Consider the following 25975-nt stretch of genomic DNA (forward strand, 5'->3'; position numbering starts at 1 on the left):
CGGAGGCGGTCGGGGGGCCGGCGCCAGCCCCTTTAAGGGCGGCCGGGAGCCGCTCCGCCCGCTCATTTCCTAGCGCACAGGAAGTGGGGCCGCGGCTCGGCGGCGGGGCCCGCGGGTGAGTAGGGGCGTCCCGGCACCGCGCCGCGGCCCCCCCCAGCACCCACCCGCCCACCGCCTACCTGCCCTGCTCCCTGCGGGGCGCCCCGGGGCCGGCGGCTGGGCAGGGGCAGCAGGCAGCCCGCCGCGCTGTGCTCGCCCTGCACCGCCCTGACCGCGGTGGCTGGGGCCGGGTGGGACTGGGGCTGGGGCTGGGGGCTCGGGGCGGGGGCTCTGTCGCGGTGGCGCCGCGCCAGGCTCCAGCCGCTGTCCCTCCACCCGCCTCGGTGTCCCCTGCTCCGCTCCGGGCCGGCCGCTGGTCGCGGAACCCCCGTGGTCGTGGTGGGTGGGGGGGCGCCTCGGGGCTGCCCGGCGGCATTGGGTCACCTCGAGTCCTGTTAGCGCCTGTTAACCCCGAAACCAGCTCGTGCATCGCAGGAGTACAAAGCAGAGCCGGGGGGGGGGGGGGGGGGGGGTTGCGATCGCTAAGCTAACTGTTAAAGCTGGGCATACAAAACGTTGAGCTTACATCTGTTTGGTGAGGAATCATCTAGATCTGCTTCTTTAGCACTTACTTTAATCTGTGGCTCTGTGGCTTGTTGGGCTGCTTTTTCTTTTCCCAGTCCCCTGTCAGGTAGGAATCGAGATGCAGGGCTCTCCGCGGAGCTGTAGGTAAGCCGTGTGCCATCCTGCCCCATGGGCAGCGCGGGTGAGGGCGGCTTAGCACAGAGGCGGTGTCCTCAGGCTAAGGCTGTGTACTGAAACCTTTTCTTTTCTCTTTGAGGGATTGTAACTACCATGAGCAAGACTTCCCAGCTTGCGCTGGCTTTAAGTTGCAGTTCTCTTTCAGTGTGGTAGAAGGAGATTTCTGGCCTCCCTTTATTTATTAGTGAGATAGCGAGTCCCCAGGCACTGTCAGAGACAGCAGCCTGGATGTGTGCCCAGCAGCTGTCAGGGGAGGTAGATGGCTCTTGCTGACAGGGTGTTGTTAGCTGAGGGTCTCAATTACACCCGCAGGCTTTTATGGGAGCCTCTGGCTGGTAGGTCTGTATTGTGAGCGTCGGGAGACCGCACTGGGTGGTGCTATGGGACCCCTGTCCTGAGCCATCGATAACCTGAGGGTAGGATGAGGAGCACGTTTATTAAGTGCAGGGCTGCACGGCACAAATAGGAATTGTTTGGCTTGCCTGTTCCTGGAGGAAACCCACGAAAACTTGTGATTAAGATCTGTTGAGCTTGAATGGTTCTTTGTCTCTTCCATCTGTGAGTTTGTTTCAGTGTCCTTCTCAGGCTTTAAACAAAAACAAAAAATCCAACAAATGAATAAACAGAGAACCCCAAAGGTATTATTGAGGCTGCTGCATCATGGTATAAATTGCATCAAGTTATTTGTGAATTTAAATTCTTAGCTTTTGAATTCCAGTCCTGGGATCTGGGTCTTCCCAAGTGAATGAAAAACCTCATCTGAGGGCATAGCTGAATGATAAGCAGCTGTGGTGTGTTGCCAAGAGATCCCACATCATATTTGGTGTAACAGTTTCTACCCATTCACCACAGTCAGCTATTTTCTTAATTGTCAGAAGCATTCAATTGACCTCTATGTAAAAATGGACCACCAAAATGGCACGATCTTAAATAAATAAAACTGAACGTGGGGGAGGGAGGGTGTGGGAAATACGATGCCATTTTTTAACTGAATTGCACAATGTTTTTCTTAACTCTGTAACAGTCTGTCATTATGAAGCAAACTTCATGACTTGCAGTATTTTGTCATTAAATAATGTTGGAGCAGGGCTGTGGAGGTGGGATGGTGCTCAGATTTTGGGTGAGGGTTTGGGTGGTGTTGGAACTAATAATATGTTTTGCTTTCAGTTAGCTCATCTGTCTTCCTCTTTCATAGAGGACTAGCCCACCAGAGTAAACATACAGGAGGAGAGCATAATGATCTGGGTTGTGGAGAGATAAAATAGCAAACAGACAAGGTTTTCAAGTACAAGATTTTCTTATTTCTTTAAATATTTCTTAAAGAAAAAGCTTTCAAAGGGCACAATGAAAAAATGTTTGAAGAGTGTAGTGGGTTTTCTTAAAAAAAATAAATATTTGTGTTTTATCCATGCAACTACTTACGTTCTTGCAAGCGTGGTGCTGGAAGTGGGGGGGAAAGTGAAATCATAAATCACAAAATGTTCACAAAGAAATGTTATGCTTCTGTAGAAGAGTGGGAATATAATATTACTTTTGAGTTATGACTGCAGCTTATAAGAAGCATTTGTAGGAGGGCACTTGTAACTATTTGCCAGACCAGCTTCATTTTGTGTGATTAAAAAAGCCCAGCACTCCCATTAATAATATTGTTTGTTAGAAAAGTCTGGAAGTACGAGCTGACTTGTGTTCTTAATTTCTTTTTTGTGAACCTATTCTTGAAAAAATAATCAAGGTAGGAACAGTTCAGCAGCCTGTGGTTCTTCGTGTCATGAGTGTCGTTAGGCGTGAACGGACTGGAACCTTTGAGGCCATCTAGCTGCTTCTGTCATCTAAGCCTGTTATAACCACCTTTAAAGTAGACCTGCTGGTATCTTGCGTCTACTAAAAAATGTGGGCAGGTCAGTTAGCTTAATAGTTCTTGGGAGTCTTAAACTGGGCTGTGTGTCTTAAAATCAGTTGTACTGAGTGGTTTTTTAAGGAAAAATAACTAGATAGTCGATGGAAGCTGTATGTAGTCAATATAGATCAAATGCTCAAGGGGAAAGAAAAGTGAGCTTGTTTTCCTAATCCTGGAGGACTTTGCTGCATTGAAAATACAGCACATTAGAGCAGACGTGAGAAGCTTGTTTCCTTGGCACTATGCTGTCCATACTGTTTGCATTTTGCATGTTGGGAGGCCAGCAGGAGATGCTTGCTTGATAGCTATTGCAGGGTGGAGTATGGTGGAACTCATATGTGATCCATCTTCTACCCTAACGGTTTTTAAACGCTTATTCCATTCACCAAGTTCTCTAAAGCTTTGTTTTAGTGTGTTGGTAAAACTGGGAAGCCACTGCGGGTGCTGTGAATGCAAGTATGAGAGTTGGAAAGAGCATAAATGGCATGTCACTGTTTCAAGGCCAAGTATCCAAATAAGACCTTAGGTGAGGAAGCTATTGTTTGAGGAAATCTTGCACATACTTTTTTTAATCTAACCACTTCCTGCCTCAGTCATCTCCAACCGAAATTTAAAATAACCATGGTGACTGGTGTGTTTACTGGCTGACTTCTGCCTGTGGCACGAGCACCACACAGCCCCACGCGTGTTGGGCCTAGCCCCCGGCTGTGCTCCCTTGGGGCTCGGGGTCTTCAGCCCTCTGCTGCTTCTCCTCACCCTGCTGTGGCCGCTGGGCATCTCCTCAGCAGACACATGGGAGGCTTTTGTTGCCAGCAGTGGTGTTGGCGGGTGACACAAAGGGCAGGTCTGTCCCTGCTTTTGTTTCACTGTCTTCCTCCTTTGTATTAAATGTGGCTATCTCACTGGCGAGGTGGATGATAGAGGGCTTGTCTGTTTTTTCTCTTCCCTTACTTCCTTCTTCATATTAAGCAGTCCTGTCTTGCTGGTAAAGCCACTTCTGGAAGAGGATCAATTTCCTTTATGGTCCTTTATGGTACTGGGGTTTCTGATGGGCTCTCCTCAGGGCAGCTGTCCAGAAAGCACCTTGAGGCCAGTGTACAGGTGCTTCTGGTGTCTGCAGCAGGTGTCCCCAGTAACTTCTCTACTAAGGCAAGAAGTCACCCAAGTTACCAATTGTTTCAATAGATGGAGGGGTGAGAGGCTTCACATTTGAGTGTGGGTGCCCAATAGGTGACTAAAAAATGTGATGTGCAGGAGTGGTGGGGTGTTTGGCAACAGGTGGCGGGACTGAAGCTGGGGAGGGCTGGGTGGGCAGAAACACTTGGAACCTCTCTCCCAAAACATGGGAAATACCTTTACTGTTCTTCCTCTGGCTTACTGTAAGGAATTGCTTTTAAATGAAATGGATATTCCAATTGTAGAATAGAAATAATTCTTTCATGGCTAATTAATCCTCTGTAGATGGATCCTGCCACATCCTTAGTGGCTGTCACAGACAGAAGTCACGGAGCCGAGCACTGTGTAAGATTTGTCTTTGTGTGTTCGAAGTTAAAACAATACAGTGCAGGACAGCTATGATCTAAAGGTGAACTTAAAATGCAAGACTTGCACATAATAAATATTTCCAAGTAAAACCACTAAACACTTCAGATTTTTTTGTCCCTATATAGGTACTGGATTCTTGTATTTAATTTCGGTGGCTAATGAATATCCATCCAAGAAGGAGGTTAATGTGGCTGCACTATTAATCATGCTTTTTTGGCAAGACAGTAGATGAGCACATTCATGAAAGATCAAAACTGTAGGATACCTTCAGAAGGTCGTACATGAAGCTATGCTAGTTTTGTATTAGTATTTGGGAATTAGGGTGACTGCTCCCAGATAATCTCATAGGGAAAAAGGACCCTAATAAACTTTCAGATGCCAGTTTTGAAAGAAGGACAGTTTGCAGCTTGTATGTGTCCAGCTACATAGAGCTGTGTGAGTTTAAAACTGATGGGTGAGGTGCTGTTACACAGAGGTGCTGTAAGTAAGGGTGTGTAGATGTTTGATGCTTGGTTTGTGGGGATATGCTGTTACAGTTACAACTTGATAGCTAACAAGGCCGATTTTCTCCTAATTCAGCGTGCAGTCTCTGAAGTTTGCATGCCTGTATCTTCTGTGGAGAAACAGCAGTAATAGGTGGGTGACTTGTCTGGGCTGAGTTTCTTGCTGCTGCGGGGCAGATGTTCAGCAGCAGTGCAAAGTAAACAACAGGGAATGCTGCATTAAAGCAGTGCGAGTGTATTAAAGCCGAGGATATGAGGCAAGCTAACTCATGTTATAGAGCATTTTGGATTTTCAGAGTTTGCTCATCTTGAACATAACTAAGGGGCTCTGGAGTTATACAGAGGGCTAAGTCATTAGCTTCTCTATAATGAAGTCTGTCCTGGAAGAGTGGTTTGGGTGGTAGCTTTCAGATGAGTTGCAGTAGCACTTCTGCTGTCGCGTAAAAAGTTTCTCCAAGCAGTGGTGTCAGAAACGATAGGACGCTTGTCAGCAGTCTCGGCGCTTCTTGCAGCCCTGTGGGCAGCGGAGGGCTTGCATCTTTGTGCTGCCGGTGCTCCGTTAAAGTGGAAATGAAGCTGTTATCACTTAGCAGTCTTGGTCCATCTTTGCCATGATGTGGGAGCTTCTGATACAGAGGGAAGGCTTCAGACCTGTGGCTTGCAGAGCAGAAGGATGTGCTGGGCAGCTGGTGGCTGGGGCTCGGTGCTGCCCTGCGAAGGAGCCTGCACGGTGCCACCTCCTGCCCCTGCTCCCTGCAGGCAGCAGGGCTGAGGCTTTGCCTCCAAATTGCTCTGTTACATTCTGCTGGTAGGTGCTATTGAGCATGTCCTGCAGGTTTCTTTTGATGTAATCCAGTGACCTTGAATTTTTCCCATTTAACCTTTCAGTACTGCTCTTCAGTCTTGCAAGTTGCTGAGCCTCTGTTAGTTTTACCTTGCTAGACAAAGAGGTGAGAAGTGATAGAGGTTTAAGTCACCCTCTGAAGGGACCAGAAGAGAAAGGAGAGGGAAGAAAAACCTCGAGGTGTTAAAATAGCTTAACAGAAGTTGTTGCCAGTGGTACCATGTGTCAAATGTCACTTTGAATAAACATTTTGTGATAAGTATCTGTAGTAACATCTTAATCTTTCCCTGCTGTGCAACAAAACCAGCAACAATAATTGGAGAATATCAGTGCAGTAGAAGAATTGCACGAAGGACGTGCAAAAACTAGAGAGGCTTACAGAAACTCCTGATGTTTCTCCCCTCTAAATGGTGATCTTCCTCTGTTGATGGGAAGAGGAGGAAAGATGGTTCAAATGTCCCAAAAGCTGATTTCAGGCACTTGAGAAACAAAAGGGAAGGATCAGGGTAATGTTAAGTGCTGAGAGAGTTCTATTTTTTCATACAGATGGCTTTTTCCAATGCAAGACAACATTTTAGAGAAGAAACACCAGGATAAATAGCTCTGACAAGCTGCTAGCTTCTCTGCTTCAAGTCCTTTGAGAGTAAGTTTCTCCTCAGTTGTAATGTCGAAATGATAGATGGTATAAGCACATCTAGCTGTGCTTCTGGAATGCACCAGATGTTTCTCAATCATTTGGCATCCAGCTTTCATTTCTGGTGACATATTCATGCCTGACTTGTGCTGAAAGCAGAACGTAAACCACTGTAGTTGTTAGCTATTTTCAAAATATTTGTAGGTTGTGTTCCCCTTGTCTTAGTTCCATGGGCTGAGGAATAGTGAAGTCATCCCAGTTCTGATACCACGTCAACTTAAGCTAGCTGATCCCATTTATTTAAAAAGAAAAACAAGAATCCTGTGGGATCGTTGCTTTCCTCAATTTCTGTATCTATTTGCATTTTAAACAGGTTTTAGGTGTTTTGGAGGTCTTAAGAGCAGTTGGACAGAATGGACATAAGTGTCTTCCAGTGGGTGGCTGTAGCGGTTTTATTGCTGTTCAGACTCACAGTGGAGAGATTTCTGGGTAAATACTAGTTAGTTCAGGGTACTGCACAAATTCACTAATAAATTGTAACTTTGGGAACGCCTCTGTGATACTACTTAGCCCTTAGTTTTCCAATTAAACCATTATGATGAAATTTAAATCAATGCTTTTATGTTCCAGCTTTTAGGGCTGGTATTAATAGAAGCCTGAAGGTCTTTTTAAGCAAGATTCAGGTGCACTTGAGAACTTAACTTCACTCTCTTCCTTTTAACTGCTACAGCTTCATCATAATTTGGATTTGTAACTCTGTGGAAACAGTAATATGGCTCGTACTGTGGAAAAAATATTGAAGGTAAACTCAATCCTGGGGACAAGTTGGATTTTTTTTGTCTTTTTAAATGCTGCCTATAATCAGCAGTGTAACTGTCAGAAAGGAAAGCCTGGCTGAGGACTGTCCTTTTCAGTCTCATCTTCTGGTGGGGTAAAAAGAAAACAGCATATGATAACTGCCTGTTAACTGTCTTTGAGATCTTCAGAGAGGATCTAGTCTGTCCTAAAGCATTTCAGTTCTGTTTTACAACTGTAAGGCAACAGTGTTTGACTTCTCTCCTTACCTCCCATGGTGGGAAACGTTCCACTGGTTCTGTGTATGAACTCGGATGACAGCTATCCTTTAAATATAGCACAAGAGTTCACATGTTGGAATAAGTACATCTTACTATGCGTATGCTACCATAACTGCCATGTTGAGATCTCCACACAAAGAGAACTGGATGATGATTAGGAGAACTGAGAAAATGGAAGAACGCTTGATTTTGATAACATAGATTTTTTTTACCGAAGCATACCCCATTTCCAGAAAGCACATGACTTTCAACTTTGTCTGCTACTGTTCGCACAACTAACAACTTCAGTCATTGTGTCTTTTTATTTTCAATGTACTTGTATTGATGCAATTTTCTATGTAGGTATGCTGTGCCAATACTATGTTCTTGGGTTAGATGTACCTTTTAGGGCTCTGTAGCACTTGCTGGAACATATTTGTCTTGTATGCGGGGAGTGCTTAGCTGTCACTGCCTTAGATGCTTGAAGTGATGCAACATTTTCAGTGCATTTTACTTTTCCTTCTTCACTGTAAGATGATGTGATGAGAGTAATTGTTTTTTCTTTCCCCAGATAGGCTGTTTTCCTGTACAACAAGCCTTCTACAGCATTTTGTTTTGAAGACTACCGAATGTTCGAAGTTTTATTGATGTTCCTTGCAACATCTGTTGCTTCGTCATACTGAAAGGTGCGTAGAGGTTGCACTGCATGTACTCTAACAGACTGCTATGCATTCTTGAGGACAAGCTGAAGTTGCTGTAAAAAAAAAAAAAGGTGATTTAGTTTTGCTTGAGCTATCTTTCCTGGTAATGCACCTGGCTCTTCATCCTTGATTGACTGTGTAGTGTTGCATGTACTGTTACGAGGTAGTGACTGTGAAGGATGGCAACTTTCAGCTGGTAGAATAATGTTTCTACTTACAATCTCCTTTACAAATTCTAAGAATTAACAGGTGCATCAGTACTTCTGTAGTGTTTTCTTTTAATTATATACAGTATTACTTAGAAGAATTATTGGTCAAGTGTAATACTTATTCATGAATTATGTAGGTATCAATTCAATATGCTTAGAAAGAAAATGTTGAGGGTAGTGAACCAAAGTAGATTGTTCATGTAGCACACAACTCAGTAAAAAATTATATTGAAGCCTTATGTGGACAGACTGCCTTGAATTGCCATGGGTATGTTTGATGGCTCTTGCATAATCAATAGTTCTGGTTTTGAATGAAGACAGACAGCCCTTCCCAGCCTTGCCCTTACCATTGGAGCTTCCAGAACCTGCTTTCCACAATATTTTTCCTAACTGGCAGCCTTCAGTGAGCAGACCTGAGCACTGTGTTTGAGTAAGCTGCACTTCTGGACCTGGAAACCAACTTGCTGTAATGTTAGTTTCCCATGCAGCTTACACAGTCCCTCATGGAGAATAGGTTGTTAACAAGGTTCTTGTAAAGCACTTGGTACAAGTGGGTCAGGTTCTTGGCCTGTATTGCTTAATGCTCATGTGAAAAATGACTTGCTGTTTAAGATGTTAGGAATGACGATAAAGTGCTTCACCGCTACTTGTACTAAGGTAATATTACGACTTGTGTTTCTGTTCCTATTTCTAGGTGTAAGTGTAATAACACAGGGTATGCAAAATGAATCTAGTCATGTTAGTGCTGCTCTTCTTTTAATCCCCTTGCAATAAGAGTAAAAAGATTCACTTCCCCAAGTTTGGAGTTTGTCAGTTTTAAAAAGGGGAATAGTGCCTACAGGAATGCAAAAGCCAACAAATTAATATCAACTATAGGAAAAGCTGTGTAAAATAAAAAACTTAGGTTTTGGGAGCTAGTGATTGTTTCAGGATAGCAACTCAGTAATCTAAAACTAAGAAAAAAAAACCCATACCCTTCAACTTAGCCTTACATGGGATGCTTCGTCACTGGCTTCTTGCCAAGAAGATGCCTGTCTTCATTAAACAGTTAAGCAGCCATGAGTTGATTCTATTTCCAGGTGTTATCTACAATGAGGGTAATAATGAACAGGTCATTTAAGGTGTAGCTGTTTGTGTTTTGATTTCCCATTTCCATTCAGAAGTTTCCAGATAAATGGGCTTGCTCTAGCCTCCACTGAAGCCAAAATAGGACTCACTTTCATGAGTTCATTGTTTATTTTGGATTAGGTATAAAGTAAGTAATGTGAATCAAATTCATTCATTGTCCACTTAACTATATAATGAACTCTGTTTTGTGTAGGAGCGGCAGCTGCCAGGACAAACAATAATTCATTTCCTTCCATCACCTAAGGAAGATAAAACCACTTTATCAAAAGGCCATTTTTTCCATGTCATTTCACAGCAAGTCATGTAAGAATCGGGTTAAATGGTTTCAGTACAGTTTGCACATCACTCATCTGAGGGTGACAGCAGGGTTCTTTTTTCTTCCAGGGTCTGTAGTGGCAAAAGTAGCACCATTTCTGGATTGTATATTATCTTCTGCTTGTTTTTTTCTTCTGCTTTAGCTGTAGCAGTGAGAACTGATACTATGGAAAACAGATTTTCTGTTCTGTTTGATTGGCATGCTGATTAACCTTCTGTCTGTCCATGTTGGATCGGAAAGGGGGGAATGTGATAGAGGACAGGAACTTCACAGCTGTGATTTTTCTGTATTGACTTGAGACAATTGTGAAAATACATGGAATTGAACATTTTGAAACTGAAGTAGAAATTGAAGAGATTTTTTTGAAGTGTGTGATGAGTAAGACTTGCTTATTTGTCCTTCATAGGATAAATGTAAGTATTCTCAATCCTATGATGATTGAACTCGCTATTAAGATGAAACCATACTCTATTCTGTTCTATTTAAAGAAGCTTCTAGCTACTACAAAGTGCCCTGCTTCAGTTGCATCTCCCAAAAAGATGCAGCCAAGATACAGCAACAGAACCTTGTTTATAAGTGGGTAAGGGTAAAATTTCCTAGCGGTAAAGCCTCGTGTGTTGGACATGAGTTTGTCTGCTGTATGAAAGAAGGGAAGTGAGACCCTGTACATCCTCATTGTGTACTCCAGTCTGTAATAGGGAAGTAGAAACATGTGGAAGGCTAGTCTTAATTTTATTTCAGAGATAAGTGTCTGCTCACAAAACATGGTGTTGCTTTTGTTCAAGTAAACCATTAGCATGAGGAATATCCATGCAGATGTTCTCCTTAAGCCTGTATTTTTCAGTAACAAATCCTGTGATTGTCATGCATCATTGAAGTACTTTTTCCCAGTGGTTCCCGTGTCTGAACTTTTTGCAGGTATGCTACTAGTACTACTGTGATCCTTGTGCCAAAGGTCTGTTTTCCTTCCCGTTTAGGAACTAAACAAATGTCTGAGGATAGCTATTGCAGGTACACTCAACCACTTGATTATTCATTACAGGCTTTTCATAATGTATGCAATAGCTTTTGTTGCCTGGGTGTTTTTTTCCACATCTTCAATTAAAAATGAAGGAAGATCCTCTTCAGTGATCAGTGTGCAACTGTCATCTTTCCCCTGCAGGACTCTGGATTTGCCAGTGGGAGTTCATAACAAAGAAACTAAAGGGAGACCATAAAACAGCTGTGAGTGAATGAGTGGTGTTAAACTTAGAGCTCAGCGTTATCCTGGATTGTTAGCTGATGAGCAGCCAGGTGATGCTGCAGTACCTCAAAGGTTAGGTGTCCATTACTGCTGCAGGTCTGTGGCATGGCTTATGGCCTCCAGCTGAATGCAGCCACTTTTCTTATTTATCAGCCAAGTGGAGCTGATGAATTTGTAAGTGTTAAGGTTGACTGATTTTTAGGTTGGAGTTCGACTGGACTTCTGGCTTTGATCTGCAGTGTCTGGAAAACAACTTTCTGCAGTAACTGTCCTGTTTGGTTTAGAGAACAGTGGTGTGTGCTTTTACAGGTTTTGTTCTATACAGTAGTATCCATGTGAGCATGCCGAGGTAATGTGACTTCCAGTGGGAGTGCTGGAAGCTGTATGAGAAGTCACTAGGAAACTTGGATGATTGTAAGAGGCAATGTGAAGAAAAAACACTTGAATTCCAGTCAGATAATGAGTTGCAAAGGTTAAGGTCTGTGCTTAAACTAAGTTTGCCTGTTGTGGTGGATTGGAACACTGTTAGGCACTAAGCTTTCAAAACGTTGCAAATGAGCTGCTGCCCAGTGCAAGTGACTGTGATGTGCATGGGCAGTGGTTGTGATATGTGCAATTCCCAGATTCTTTTTCCATTACTTTGTGGTTATTTTCACTTTCCTGCTGGCTTTCTTTCCATAAATGGACAGTGGTTTTCAGCTTCTTTCTTGTCTTCGGGCTACCTGGAGTAGAAATGTACCTGAAAGCAAGTCAGGCGATAGTAACGTTGTCCATAGTTAGTCCAGTGAGGGTGAGTGAGGTACCAGATAAAAGACTGGTTCTCACCTTTCTCAGGAAACTGGCCACTAACTCCTCTTGGATGTGTTATTTGCTGTTACCTTCCTAGTAATGTTCCCAACAGCAGAAAAGCCTGACTTTGGTACTCATTTGACTAGAGCTTTACAACGCAGCCTTTGAACAACTTCCTCTGTCTCTTCTGAGGTTGTACCCAAATGGACTTAAGCGCACAGTATGTGTTTCTGCGTACTAGAGGTATGGTTTGAGGTTTCTCATTTTAGGGTTTTATGCAAAGATTCTCTGAGACAGCAGAAACATTGAACTTTTTGTTGGTTTCAGCAAGGGAGAAATGAACTGATTGTGCAGTGTTTCTCCAGTGTTCACAGGCAATGCTGAGAGGAGGGTGTCACTGAACAGGAAAAAAATATTCAGGGGATGATACTGGACCTGAAGTTTTCATTATACAACTCGCCAAGGAGAAAAGTGTTTGTGTGGAAGGATTTAAGACACAATGTCTGTGGCATCTGGTGAAGTTACAAACAAAACAACTATGAAAATCAGCTGGAATTTCCTAAGCAGCTTAACTATGACCATCTAGGGCATGCAGAATGAAAAGGACATGTCTGAAGTAGAACATGTTAAAATGAGGAATGTCCGCACAGTCTAGCATGAAGGAAGCATACTGAATTAGGCTGCTGCTCCAAGTGTGAATGTTTCCCCTGTTTAGAAAGAAGTACTCATCCTCTGCAACAAGGAACCAAAACAGAGTGCTAATACAATAAAAAAGCAATTTAAAAGCGTTTTCAATTAACATGCAGGTCTATCCCCTTGTGCGTAGAGGATCAGTGAGCTCTCTTGTAAGGAACAGAAGCATTTCCATAGCTGAATATACATAAGGCCCTGGAAATGCAGGAAGAATAACAACCAGTTGCTTCTAGAAGACTTGCAAATCTTCCTGAGCATTGCATAAGACTCAGGTCTTGTTCTTTGGAGATCATGGGGACTATTGCAAATGTCCTTGTTTTGAAGAATTGAAATGAAGTGAAATACCAACACGTGCAATTTAAAGTTTTGGAATTTGATCTTTAAATGGTAGGATGCTGACCACAGGAACTACCACGATTACTTTTTGAGGTAATCTTATTCTTTTATAAACTTTAGAATGTACCACGTTACAACTGAAAGAACAAAGACAGGGTGGTGGTGGGGGTGTGCTCAGTCCTGTCACTGGTAGCTATTAGATCTTTGGAACCTTTTCCAAAGATGGCAGCACACTTAAAAGGTAGTAAATGAGAAAAATTCAAGCTCTTTGAGGGGAAAATCTCAATATCTGACTCCTCTGACTCTCTGAGCAGTAATAGTACCAAAAAAAGACAAGGTATCTGAATAGGCTCAGTCCCCCACCATTTTAGTAAACTAACTTAGACCTTCAGCTCTCCATGTGCAGTTTAAAATCTTAACGTTTAAGACAATCAGTTGCACAAACATTGATTGCCTTTAAAGGCCGCATGGAAGCAATAGTGTGGAAGATGGCTGTTCTTTAAGGTGTTGCACTAAAACTGTTGAAAACAAATAGGTGAAGTCCATCTCTATGCAAAAGTCTGTCTTAATAAGATTGTCAGTAGCTCACTAGGAAAGGCTTTCAACTAATGAGGGGATAATTAAAACAAATAAGGAAAAGAATTGGTGAGGTCTCTACAGCCCACCATGAGTACATTCTGTTGCTGCAAAGGCTTTATTGTTTCTCTGCTTTAAATACCCCTAATGGCAGTGCTCCATGAAACAGATGTCTAGTGCCAGTAGGTAAGACTCAAAAATTGTAGTTACTCAATCTTTTGTTCTTGTGTTGACGATGCAATGGAAATGGCTAGTCCCTGTGTAGGCACGCTGACTCAATTTGCGATTGCCATAATGATGTACATTTGGCCACAGTAAAGGAACTAATTAAGGCTAGAGTTGTTCTTTCACGGCCCCTCGCTATTGTCTGAGGGAGTCTTAATCTCCTAGTATACTTTGTCCTCTTGCCACCACATCAGGCAGTCTGTTTTCACTTGTTTCTAAGAGAAGAATAAGACCTAAGAAACTTAGTGACTCGCCAAAATTGAACACAAGGCAGCTTATTGATCAGAGAATTGAATGAAGGCCTCATATGCTAATGCCCCAGCTTCAGGGGTTTCTGCATATCACTTAACAACAACTAGTGATTATTTAAAGCCTGTGGTGGTAGGAGGTCGCATGACTTAAGCAGTTCGAAGCTAGGGGTTGTGATGAACCAAATCTAGCAGTGGTTTACAGTTGCCTGCACTGCCCATCATTGAACTGTACAATGGTAGGCGATTAAGACAGTCTCTTCACTAGAAATACTAGCATCTAGTTTCTACTGCATGCCTTCATTTTTTAATTATCCTGTGGAAGGGAAGAGAAATGCAGAGGGAAAATCAGCAAGTGCTCTTCACGTTCTGCTGAGCTGTAAGGCTTAGCCTTGTTGCCTACCCTGTTCCCAGTACCAAAAGCATCTCTTAAAAACCTGGTTGCTGTGATGATGTGATAGCATTTTGTCATCATTGTATATACAAACAGTTGTTCTTGACAATAGTAATAAGGCTGCGCAGTAAATAATTGGAGCTGGATTTTTCAGTGTTTTTTGCATTGATCAATTATTCAGTATGCAATAACTGATATAAGATGTCCAAGCTTCTGCATGGAAGGGCTTTGCTAGTCTAGCATTTCTGTATATTTGAAGAAATACATGGTTCTTCATGTTACTAATTGTGGCTTCACCTCTTGCATTCTAACAGAACAAGAATTCACGAGGAAATGTGCAAAAACATCATATGGGCAACTAAAGAAACCATAGGAAATTGCATCACCTTTGTTAACTAGCTTTAGCCTGTAGATTATTTTTTTGTCTGCCTTGATTTACCACATCTGGACCCTGGTCAGCAGTCTGAGGATACATCTGGTGCTGGTCACTTTACATAAATGCATATAAAGTGCCTTAATGTTTGTTCAGTGAGAAGTGACTAGTGTCTGTCTTATTTGGGCTTAAAATGTCCTCTGGAGTTCAGTTGACATAGCTTATTTTGTACCTAAGTGTCCAGTAGCTTCACATGAGTAGAACAAGCTCTGGTTTCAGATAACTGTTGCTTTTAAACTGCTTATATAGAATCGTTATATAAAGTATCTAATTTATACTTGTGACTGGGTCACAGATGTGGATGCTAGCACTAGAAGTACTATAATGGTTTCAAGCAGTACCATAGGCTTCATCTGGATGACTACAAGGTGTGCAGCTCTTGCAAGACTTGGTGTGCATGGTATGCATGCAAATTTAGGATCAGTGATCACCAGTATTGGTGGTGTAAATAAATTATTTAATCTTTCAGGCTTTGTCATTGGAGTTTGCTTGCAAATGATGGTGCTGAATATCGTGCTACCACTGATGCATGGTACCTGATACTCACTGAAGCGCTATCCTGGTGCTGGAAGCTGAATGGAAAGTGAGAAATATTACAAGGACATATCAGAAAGATGTTGCAAGGATGTAAGCTGTATTCTAAATGCATGAAGTGCTTTGTGGCACTGGCTTTATTTGGAAGAATGGTAGAAGGCTGGCTTTCTGGTTTGTGGCAGTCAGATAGCAATCTGGTCAACCTATGTATAAAGAGGATTGGAGTAAGCATTTTTTTCCAATTTAATAAGCATACTGAAACAAAACTTGAAGTTAGTCAAGTTCCAGAATCTCCCCAAGACAATTTTACAACGTGGTTCAACATGGAGGTAGAACTAATAGATCCCTTGGATAAGTTTGAATGAGCTTCACTTAATTTCTACAACCAAATTTTAAATGGAGTGTTTTACTAGCTTTAGGAAGCAGAATAACCTGCTTCAAGCTTGCTTCTGCTGCATCCCTCCTGTTTGTTGTTTCTTTGTACTGTCACTGAAATAGGCCCACGAACCATTTTGCTGATGGTCATTTTGGATGTCCTCTTAAGTAACTGTGACCTTTTCACGGGTCTTTAGTTCATAGTCTGCTTAGTCAGTGCTGTAAGGAGATGACCAGTTCAAAATGTCAGTGCCTCTTTACTCTACCTATCCAAACTGAAAGGTAGAAATGTTAGTGGTCCAGTTGTCTGAAGCTCCTTTTCCTCACCTGGGAATCTGTATTTGAAATACAAATTCTGTTGTGTGTACTACTCTGAAATGCCATTTCTGTGAACTTCAAAGTTTAAGTCTGCAATACTATATTATTAAGTATTCTCTAAAATATATTTACTGAAGTAAAAGCAAATGGAAATGCAAACTTCTGCGTCAAAGTTTTTTTTGATTTTTATTTAGAGGGATAAGAAGAGTATGCTCCCTTTTTTTTCTTCCCACAGTGGGAAGGGGAAAAAAGTAGCAGGGGAATTAAATAAAACCTGATGAGACTAGAACCATTACTGCGTTAGCTAGCTCAGAGCTAGTTATGTGAAAAATGCATTTCATTGGATTGTTCCTACTACTGTTTTCCAGACCCTGTGTCAAAGGGGATCACTGGGTATTGCGATGGAAAGAAATGTTTTTCACTTTTCCCACCCCTTCTCACTGTCATCCTTTGCACCCATATGTTATAACTTCGTTCATGTGTTTTTGAAATGATCAGCTGCTTTGTAGTTCTAATATGTACCTTTCTTTAAATTTTAGGTTCTGTCTTCAATTTGCTGACTCAAACCACAGATTCCAAGGAAAGGAGGGAGAAGTGGAATAAAATACTGAAGTGCCAGAGGAAAATGTCAGACTAGCCAATAACAATTACTGTTACTAAACAGTAGACTGTTCTCACAGTGGGAAAGTGAGAGGCTGTCGATTTCAAAGTTTATAAAAATGACTTTTGCAGACTTCCGTTGCTGAATTTCAAGTAGGCTAAAAACTCCTTGTGTTTCTGTTAGGAAATGGGAATATGATTCTTCACTGGTGTCTTCCTTCTTCCCCCACTTTTTGCATTTTTTTTGTCTGGGGTAGGAAATCCTAAACAAATTGTATGGAGTCAGCCAAACATACAGTTGATGGTCATGGCTGATGCAGGAACTTCAGATTTCTCTCTCCAATGACACCTGATTAAGGAAGAGGTTGAAAATTGCTTATCTGCTACTTTGTCAGAGCTTACAGTAACAGTTAAGGTCATGTTTTCTTCCATTTCCTGAGATTTGAATTCTGAGGTGATGTTCCCAAAAAGGCATGAGCAGATAATTTATGTTTTTTGTTTGGAAACGGAAATAATACGAGAATGCCCAGAAGAGGCTTAGTAATTCAAGCCAGGACTCGCTGGCTGTTAGTGGGCCTTGCCTTTCTATTCAGTTTAGTTTTGCTCATGTATTTGCTCGAGTGTACCCCACAAACAGATAATAATGGATCTCTACCTGGCATTATAGGTGAGAACATGGGTAAAGAGTACTATCAAGCTCTCTTGCAGGAACAAGAAGAGCATTACCAAAACCGAGCTACCAGTCTGAAACGTCAGATTGCCCAGTTAAAGCAAGAGCTTCAGGAGATGAGTGATAAATTGAAAACCCTGCAGGAAAAGAAGAGCCCCAAGGTCAATGGTATGAACTACCAGGGCACCAAAGAACAAGCATCAAATGATCTCCTAGAGTTCCTCCATTCCCAGATTGACAAAGCTGAGGTGAGCATGGGGGCCAAACTGCCTAGTGAATATGGTGTCGTTCCTTTCGAAAGCTTTACGTCCATGAAAGTATTCCAGCTGGAGATGGGGCTCACTCGGCATCCAGAAGAGAAACCTGTTAGAAAGGATAAACGAGATGAATTGGTGGAAGTCATTGAGGCTGGCCTAGAAGTTATCAATAATCCAGATGAAGAAGATGGTCAAGATGATGATGATGGAGTAGGAGAGAGGCAGCTGTATAGCGAAAATGATTTTGTAGAAGGTATGTGTATTAGATGCTTTCCAGCCAATTAACGTAACGATATCACAATGGGCGTTTAATTATGTTTGTATTTTTACTTTTTACCTATTTGAAGATAGTCTTGAAACAGTAATTATACAGCAAGAGCTTCTGTTTCCGGTGATGAGAATAATACCTCTTATGTTTTTTGAGTAGGGAACAAGATACTCATTTCAGAAGACATCTTTTTCAAAAGAAGTGTGCAGGGCAAGTTGTATCTGCTTAAAATAGAGGCCTTTGTAATAGATTTTGGCTCAAGTCTGTGATGCAACTGCATATGTTTTTGAATAACTGAAAGACTTGCGGAGAAACTGATTGAATCTCTTGTTCCAGTATAGTTAAACTACTTGGTTAAGAAGGTACAGGTTCTCTTGTTCACACATCCATATACTACTACCTTTAGTTAATATTCACGCTTCGGACTTTCATCAAGTTGGCGTACTCATGTTGGAAGGTAGATTAACATGGTAAGATTATGTCAGCTGAAGAATGTGGTGTTCTGAAGAGACCTTTCGTGATACACTAGTCATGAGGTCTGTGCCAGGCTGTGCATCTTTGAACTGGGCTTACTGGGGAAAAGCATGTAACAAAGTTGCACTGAAACGTGGGACTGTTAATACCAGCACTTTTCAGTTCTCTCGTTCTCTCATCAATTCTTTCAGTGCTTGTAAATTTAGTTATACAACATGCAAAAACAAATAGCATTTATGCTTTCAGCACTTACTGGCACGCTTAAAAAATGCATTAGCAATAATTCCTGTAGAAGTTGGCTTTCAAGGTATAGTGTAATGCTGGTGGAGATGAGTTATCAAAAACTGTCCTAGTACCTGTTTTTTGTGTTTACAATATTAAATACAGTTCATGCTGCCATAAAAACAGGTTGGACTATGTTATAAATGAGAGAACGTTACTATAAAAGGGACTCTGGATATCAGCGGTACTGATGTCTACGCTATTAAGCAAACACATGCTGGAGAAAGGTGCTGTTGGCCTTGAAATAATCAGTTCTTTCAGTCTAAGATGATGTAATTGGTCTGTAGCTCAGAAACAGTCTCTGCTTTTGACGGCTACTGTGTTTTAAGTTTAATGCCAAGCTCTTTGTTCAGGAAGGTGGGGCTGGATATAGAATCTACTTCACTTGCCGTATAACAAAGCCAGTGCAGTGTTAGGCTCTTATAAGGGCTTTCATTTAAAACTCTATTTTGTCTGGAAATTATTCTTGCAGTGTCTTATTTCTAAGTGTGCAGCTGCTTTTCCTTTGTTTTGGATAATGCATAGTCTCTAGTGGATTTTTAACCAGTACTGAAATAGATGTTCACTTCTGTTAGGGTACTGCATTTCATGGCTGCAGATGTCCAAGCAAGCAGATTTAGGACCTTTGAATTGTACTTCGTACCTTGGCCTCTGTTCACGCCAGTGTATTTAGAATTCTTCTTGGAAAACGAACTAGTTTCATGTTGTTTTAAAGGCAGTGTCTTCAAGCATAGGTTACTGTATATCTTTTCTACAGTTAGTGTACTTAAATGAAAATATTTTCATGCTGTAGCTCATGGGTGTGTTAGCAGCTAGCTATAGTGTTATATACCACTGTACTGTTTCAGACAAGCTGTGGGCTGTGTGGGTGTTTTGTGTTTGTGTATGTGAAAATACTACTGGCTAATTTAGACACTGGGCCAGGAAAACAAAAGCTTCTGAATGTTAATTGTTTTCTGTTTGAAAACGTAGAGCTAAGAAATGGAACCAGCTGGTGGCACATCCTACAGGTCCCTTGCACTGTAGAACTGTGACCAATGCTCTAGTGTTACTTACGGTGTCTGATAGAAGTCCAGGTAGACAGTTGACACCTTCCCATTTAGAAAATACTGCTGCCTTAAGCTATCATAAACTACTTGGTTCAAATTTTGTTGCAAACTTAGTGTGCTGACTGAAGTTGTCACAACAATTTGTGTAAACGTGCGAAGAGCACAACTTAACAATGCTAGTCCAGCAACTATTCATTTAAAGACAGTTTGTTAAAATTTCAGTTTAAACAAATGATATGTCATTTAAGTACTGTATTCTCATCCTATTTGCTGATAGGAATAATTGAAAATCAGTGATTTATGACTGAGACTGGGGTTTTATGCAATTTGAAACAAGAGGCTGAGAAACTGGATTTTTCGTGTTCTAGGGCAAAAGAAGAGAAAACAGACATTGCATTAGTTAATGCATAACGATCAGATTTTAATGTAGATGTGCCAATTTTACTGAAGTTTTGAGAAACCTGCAAGTTTGAGAAACTTTAGCAAGTTTAGGCCAAAAAAATTAAAATACATGCTGATGGATGGTAGCTTTCTTGTCGCTGCTGTTTTCCCTTCTGTGCTTACGCAGAGTGTCTACAAAGACATGGGTATTGCCCAGCTTAGTGCAGTAACATGAAGTTTAAAAACAAAATAATAAAAGAAGTTGCAGGTATGCATTTCAACTATAGAGGTCCTTTCTGAAAGTTTGAAATGATTTTTTCACAAAGCTCAAGTGACTTTTTTGAGGAGAAAAACAGTAAGTTTCTCAGATCTACAGGGCTTTTTTTGCGTTGTTACCCTTTTTGCTTTGATCAAACCCCAAATGAAACTTCTAGAATTCTGATATTAACAAAGATCTGACCTTAAAAAAAACTATTTCTGTGGCTGCTGTTTCAGAAGCATTTTCATCTAAGTATTTTTTTTATTATTGCTATTAGGTCTTTGAACTCTTGAGGGTATGAGAAAAACCAAGAGTACGCTATTCCCTTTGCATGCAAAGCACCCCTAGGGAGGATGAAGCTGCAGTACACCTATGTTCACAAATGAAGGGGTCTGCAACTACAAGCAATGAACCTAAGTGCTGAATTCTAAGGTAGTGCTTAAAAATAGACAATTTCATTGAGATCCATGTTTGAATATGGTTGAGAACACGGGGTGAGGTGAGTAAGATGGAAAGAGCATAATGGTATTACTTTGGTCCATCCCCTTTCTTCAGGAGCCTGTGGTATTTGAATCTTGAATGGTGATGCAAAACTAAGCCTTCGTAGTCATCTGTTCTTCAGTGTTCAATCTGATGCATCACAAATAAACCAGTGAAGTTTATGTGGAGTGCTTTAGATTAAAAGCTTTTCCATTGAGTAGCCACTAAAAAATAGCCTTTGGAAAACAGGGCTTTACCTTACTTTCAGAAGTTAATGAGCACTTTGTTAGTATCTAATGAAGGTCTTGCTACTGCGTGATTGCCAGACTGAGTGCTGTTGGGGCATGCTTTCCTTGTTTTTGTGTTTCTGGTTAGGACAGGGCCAAGGACAGAAATGGTCTTTTGATCTGAAACTCAAGGGAAGACTCCCTACCCAAAATGTCCTCAGCATGTAAAAATTGTTTATCCCAGTGCTCTAAGCTCAAAGCTGAAACTCCTTGGGAATCCTTATTATACTGAACTGTTTGTCATGCAAACAGCCCCTTTAGTATATTCTAAGACCAGAAATAGGCCCGCACCCAGGTAATGTCAACAGGTAACTTTAATACACAAAAACCAAGACACATCTTGCATTCCACAGACCAAATGCTTGGTAGCTTTCCTGATAGATGTGAAACAAGTAAGGGAGTTTAAGGCAATTGAAGAAAACCTTTTGACTTTGATTAACAATTGATCCCCAGTTTCGTAAGATTAGGTTTGGTGAGAAACAGAACTCTGCAAAGCTGATAAAGCTTCTTGGACCAGGAAAAGCAACTGTTAAGTTACTTCTGCTGCTTTTTATTTCTTTGCTTATAAAGCTCTGTTTCTGGATGGCAGCCAGAATATGCTAGTTGGAAGGTGAGATAGTATATTCAGATTTTTTTAACACCCAGGACTGACTCATGTAATAAAAACTAAGTAGTAAACCAGATGTTGTTCTTTTTTTCTGGCTGATCTCAATTCTGACTTCTGTGTATAGAAGTTCTAATCCCATAAAAATATTCACATTAGTAGATTGCCAAAGGAGGTTAGCTCATAGCAAGAGAAGTAACTCTAGGATCACATACTATTAAAAAAAATTGTGGAACTGGTAAGATGATGAGATTCAAAAGTTAGCAATTTCATATTCCAGCAGCTGAATGCTGAAAAGGCAATGCTCAAAATTAGACTCTCATTTGAGTCTGTGGAAAAAATGCTGCTGTAACTTGATCAAGCTACTTTAATCTAGAAATTTTAATTCTGCCCTACCCCAGCCTTCTGTTGTAGTGTCATACAAGTTTATCCTTTGATTAAAGGTAAGCTATTGGCAACTCTGCTTTTTAAATACTTCACTTACCAGTCATAGGGTACTTATCTTGACGTAGCTATTGGATGCTAGAAAAAGGTATATAATGTACAGTACTGAATTTTAACATATACAGGAATAGGGGTATAATGCATTTGCTGCATATCATATGAGAACGTGATGTGAGAATACTGGTGCTTCAGCTGCTCTATAGCCAAGAGGCTGTTTTCAGGCTACATAGCTCGACTACCAGGCATAAAGGATTGGAGTGAAATAAGACTGAGGGATTTGTGACCTATCTGCTTCTAACAGTCAACACTGGATTTTCCTTGTTCGTTAAACCACCCCTTTTGGTACTTCCAATTAATATTGACTTGAGACTGTCATACTTTTGTTCTGCGTTAAGATGTGCATATTTTATATAGCTCAGTTCCACAAAGAATAAATGTGGATTTGTGTGTCTTAAAGGAGTTTTTACAAACTTTTTGTTTGAAGAGTGAAAAACATTTAATTTGTAAGGTTAGAAAAGTTAGATTCAGTTACCATTTACTTTCAGTTGCAGCACCAACTTCTGCTACAGCCTATTTCCCACAGTCCCTCTAGCGCAGTAATGGGCATTTCCTGTGAATTCTGCCTGTGCCCACGTACACCTGCAAGAAGGCATCTTACAAAGAGCTGAAGGGGAATTGTCTAATGGAAAGCTGAAGGGGTCTGACAAAAATCACTATCGAATAGGGAGTTTGTTATAAGACTGTTGGGTGAATACAGAACAAGGGCAGCAGGAGGGGGAATTGGTGAATGAAACTGGATTTGGTTTGTGGGGGGAAACGGGGGTAGAATAACATAGAAGAAGGTTTAGGGAAAGCCCTGTAGGCAACTGAGAGGGAGGTAAAGAGAGCTTAAGGTATAGAGGGAAGAAGTTGGGGTAAGATGGTGTACATGCTGTGTGCAATTCTGGGCCCCGTGGTAGAAGAAGGATATGAAAATTTTAAGATGTTTCTGAAGGAGGGCCCTGAGAAATTGATAAAGTGCCATAAAGCCCGATGTGACCTCTAAGAAACAGAGGGACCCAGAGATTACTTGAGTGTTTTTCAGATCTGTTTTACGAAGCTAGGAGGGTAAGCATGATTTTTTTTTGCTTGTATTAGGAAAAAGCAGAAACTTGCCCTCAAAAGTTCTATTTTTCACTTCAGAGTTCTCAGGAAAAACTGTTTCTGAAATAGAACTGCTGGCATCTTTGACTTTATAAATTACTTGTGTGACTTATTCTTCAGGTTACTATCGTACAGAAAGAGATAAGGGGACACAGTATGAGCTGTTTTATAAGAAGATGGATGGCATGGAATACAGACATGTCACGTTGTTCCGACCTTTTGGACCCCTCATGAAAGTGAAGAGTGAAACGGTTGATATTTCTAGATCAATCATAAACATTATTGTACCTCTTGCTGGAAGAACTGAGGCATTTGCACAATTTATGCAAAACTTTAGGTAGGTGCATGAGATAATACAGTGAGTTATGTTGGTGACTTAGTATTTTGTTTTGTTTTCAGAATGAATTTCTGTTCTGGTGGACTTGTGACAAAACTAATTACAATGTTTTGTGCAGCTGCCTTGGGATGTTTGTCATTTCAACCAATTGTCTGGAGATGTTCCTTCTGAAAGGAACTGAGAGATTCTCAAACAGCATCCCTTTTAGAGTGAATGCCAGGGCCACTGTGAGTCTGGACTCACATGATGTTGAAAACTTTCTATTTACATGAGCTTTTGAGCTTCTGTTTACAAAATAAGGTGTGTGATGGAGATACATAGTATTGGAGCCTTCTGGTTCAAACAGAAAGATGTGAAAAGTGGGGAAAGATTTTTTTTTTAGATTTCCTTGGAAGCTAGTGGAAGTCTGACCAGAATACTTACATCTGCTAATACTTCTAAACACAATAGCTTTAAAGTACCTGAAGCTTCTGTTATGTTGCAAGTAATAATTAATATCAGCTTATGCTTGTGTTTATAGGGATGTGTGTATTCATCAGGATAAGCGTATCCACCTCACAGTGGTATATTTTGGACAAGATGGCTTATCGGAAGTGAAAAACATCCTGGAGTCTGTAGCTAGGTAAGTGTGTTGATATGCTGTTAGTCAATACAAATAATATTGATTGCATTTTAAAATGTTATTTTTAAAAAAGTTGAAACAATAAAAAGAAGAATCTTACAGTCAGTTACAGGCTAAAAGGAAAAGTAAGCCTTACACAGTTTTTTTGGTTGGCATTTTACAGCTGAAGTTGCAAAAGTCTCCTGAAAACTACTGTAAATCATTTTAGAGGCCAAAAAAGATTAACAGTAGTTGCTTGGAGGTTTCAGTTAGACAATCCAAAACAAAACTACAGGGGTGAACTTTGCCATGAGTATTCAATCATGCTGATACTCTGATAAGAACGGAAGTTCTTCTGAACTGGGATCTACGTGTTGATAGTTGTTTTACTAGGGAATTGATTTTATTTAATGATAAGGAAGAGAAGTGATTGGCTTCCTTAGCCAAGGAAGGCTGGTGGGCTGCTGAGTCTGTTAAAGGAGTTTAAGCTTTGCCCTCTGTTGTCTATGTAATAAGTAGTGAGTCCAGCACTTGCCCTCTGCTGTAAAAACAACTTGAAACCAAGTGTTTATGACTCACAGCAAGTAGCATTACAGCAACTTTGGTATAAAACTCTCAAATGTTGCTTTTTTGCCTCCAGGAACAGGTTTGCCCAACTAAACAACAGATACCTCACAAACAACAGCTCACCTTTGGGTCAGGCAATAGTGTCTCTAAGTCTCTAAGGAGTTCACGCTCTGCCTGAGCCCTTGTTCTTAACCCTGTGAGCCCATGACATTGGTTAGCCAGGAGTGGGCACAGACAGATACGCTGCTGGCTTAAAATTTTGTGGTCGGTAGATCTGGCATGCATGGAAATCTTCTAGGAAGCAAGGAATGCTTTTGTCTTACTCCTGTAAAGCCTCTGTGACACACAACTTGCTGATTGCTGCCTTCTGTTCCTGGGGTACTTTCTGCCACCTGCTGTGCTCCCTTGTGAGACTTGTTTTCATAACAACATGTAGTCAGGCTTAGAGCAGCAAACTCACTGGGTCTTTATCTGAATCTTCTTAGTGGTGCTACTGTTAGATATATTCATTCCATTCCCTTTGAGAATTGTCCTCTGTAATGTCTCTGAATGGGACACTTTGCCTGAAGGTATTCCTCAGGTGTATTTCCAACCTTCCTTGGCTACTCTTCCTTTCTTCTACAGTGAGTACATCCATGTGTACTACTGGTGTGAAACAGTGAAGAAAAGCCAATTGACTGGATTATGGTGGCATAAATATACAGCTGACCTTTTGCCATATGAGTTTGGTGTTCAGGCTTCATGTGCCCTCTTCTCAGACTTGAAGAAGCCTTCAGAGGAGCAGACAGCTATTGCCTGGTGATTTTAATATCAGTTGCCAGAAGGTCTTTTTGATCTGTTCAAATGATTTATTGTGAAGTGAAGTTATGGACTAAGACTGAGGTTAATCTCTTTGCCATGTCTAAACTCCGGTACTCGAAATAGACAAAGTGGAACTGATATTTTTTCTCATCCTGATGATATAATGGGATGCTAAAAAGCTTCCGGAGCGACACTACTGTAAAATGCTGAAGAAGTATAAATAGTCCCTTCCGCTCCACACACGGATTTATTTTGGGTTTGGCTCTGTTTTTCTTCTAGAGAAACTAACTTCCACAATTACACACTCGTCTCTTTAAATGAGGAATTTAACCGTGGCCGGGGACTTGACATGGGTGCCAGAGCCTGGGAAAAGGGCGAGGTCCTGATGTTCTTCTGTGATGTTGATGTTTATTTCACAGCTGAGTTCCTCAACAGTTGTCGCTTAAATGCTGAGCCTGGTATGTTCCTTTAAAGTTGCTGAAATTGAGTCTCGTCTTCTTGTTTGGCTTAAATTGATCTGAGTTGTGTATACAGAAGACTAACCTCAGTGGTGGAGTTGATTAATCCCATACACGTAGGAAAATGAAAAATTCTATGTGCGGACATGAAAACACTATTTTGACTGAGAAATAACTTTTACCCTAGTGTAACTTGTCTTAAGAACCTGTATTTTT

At 41.1% G+C, this 25975-nt stretch overlaps 1 protein-coding gene across 17 annotated transcripts in view; it reads left to right on the top strand.

Moving 5' to 3' along the window:
• Positions 1-25975, top strand: part of CSGALNACT2 (chondroitin sulfate N-acetylgalactosaminyltransferase 2) — a 31975-nt gene continuing 6000 nt past the window's right edge. Inside the window, exons 1-9 of one of the 17 annotated variants that reach the window (XM_080596396.1) lie at positions 9-115; positions 6137-6233; positions 6955-7026; positions 7851-7965; positions 15040-15197; positions 16337-17577; positions 23116-23332; positions 23853-23954; positions 25581-25759. In XM_080596396.1, the coding sequence (XP_080452522.1) occupies positions 16920-17577; positions 23116-23332; positions 23853-23954; positions 25581-25759 (1156 nt within the window). In that variant the 5' untranslated portion in view covers positions 9-115; positions 6137-6233; positions 6955-7026; ... (1 more) ...; positions 15040-15197; positions 16337-16919. Of the gene's footprint in view, positions 116-4858; positions 4880-6136; positions 6234-6954; positions 7027-7850; positions 7966-15039; positions 15198-16336; positions 17578-23115; positions 23333-23852; positions 23955-25580; positions 25760-25975 lie in introns of those variants that run through there. The other 16 variants (XM_080596385.1, XM_080596383.1, XM_080596391.1 and 13 more) reach the window with 16 other exon arrangements.

The sequence above is a fragment of the Anser brachyrhynchus genome, assembly GCF_964034855.1.
Source record: "Anser brachyrhynchus genome assembly, chromosome: 6".
Lineage (NCBI taxonomy): Eukaryota > Metazoa > Chordata > Aves > Anseriformes > Anatidae > Anser > Anser brachyrhynchus.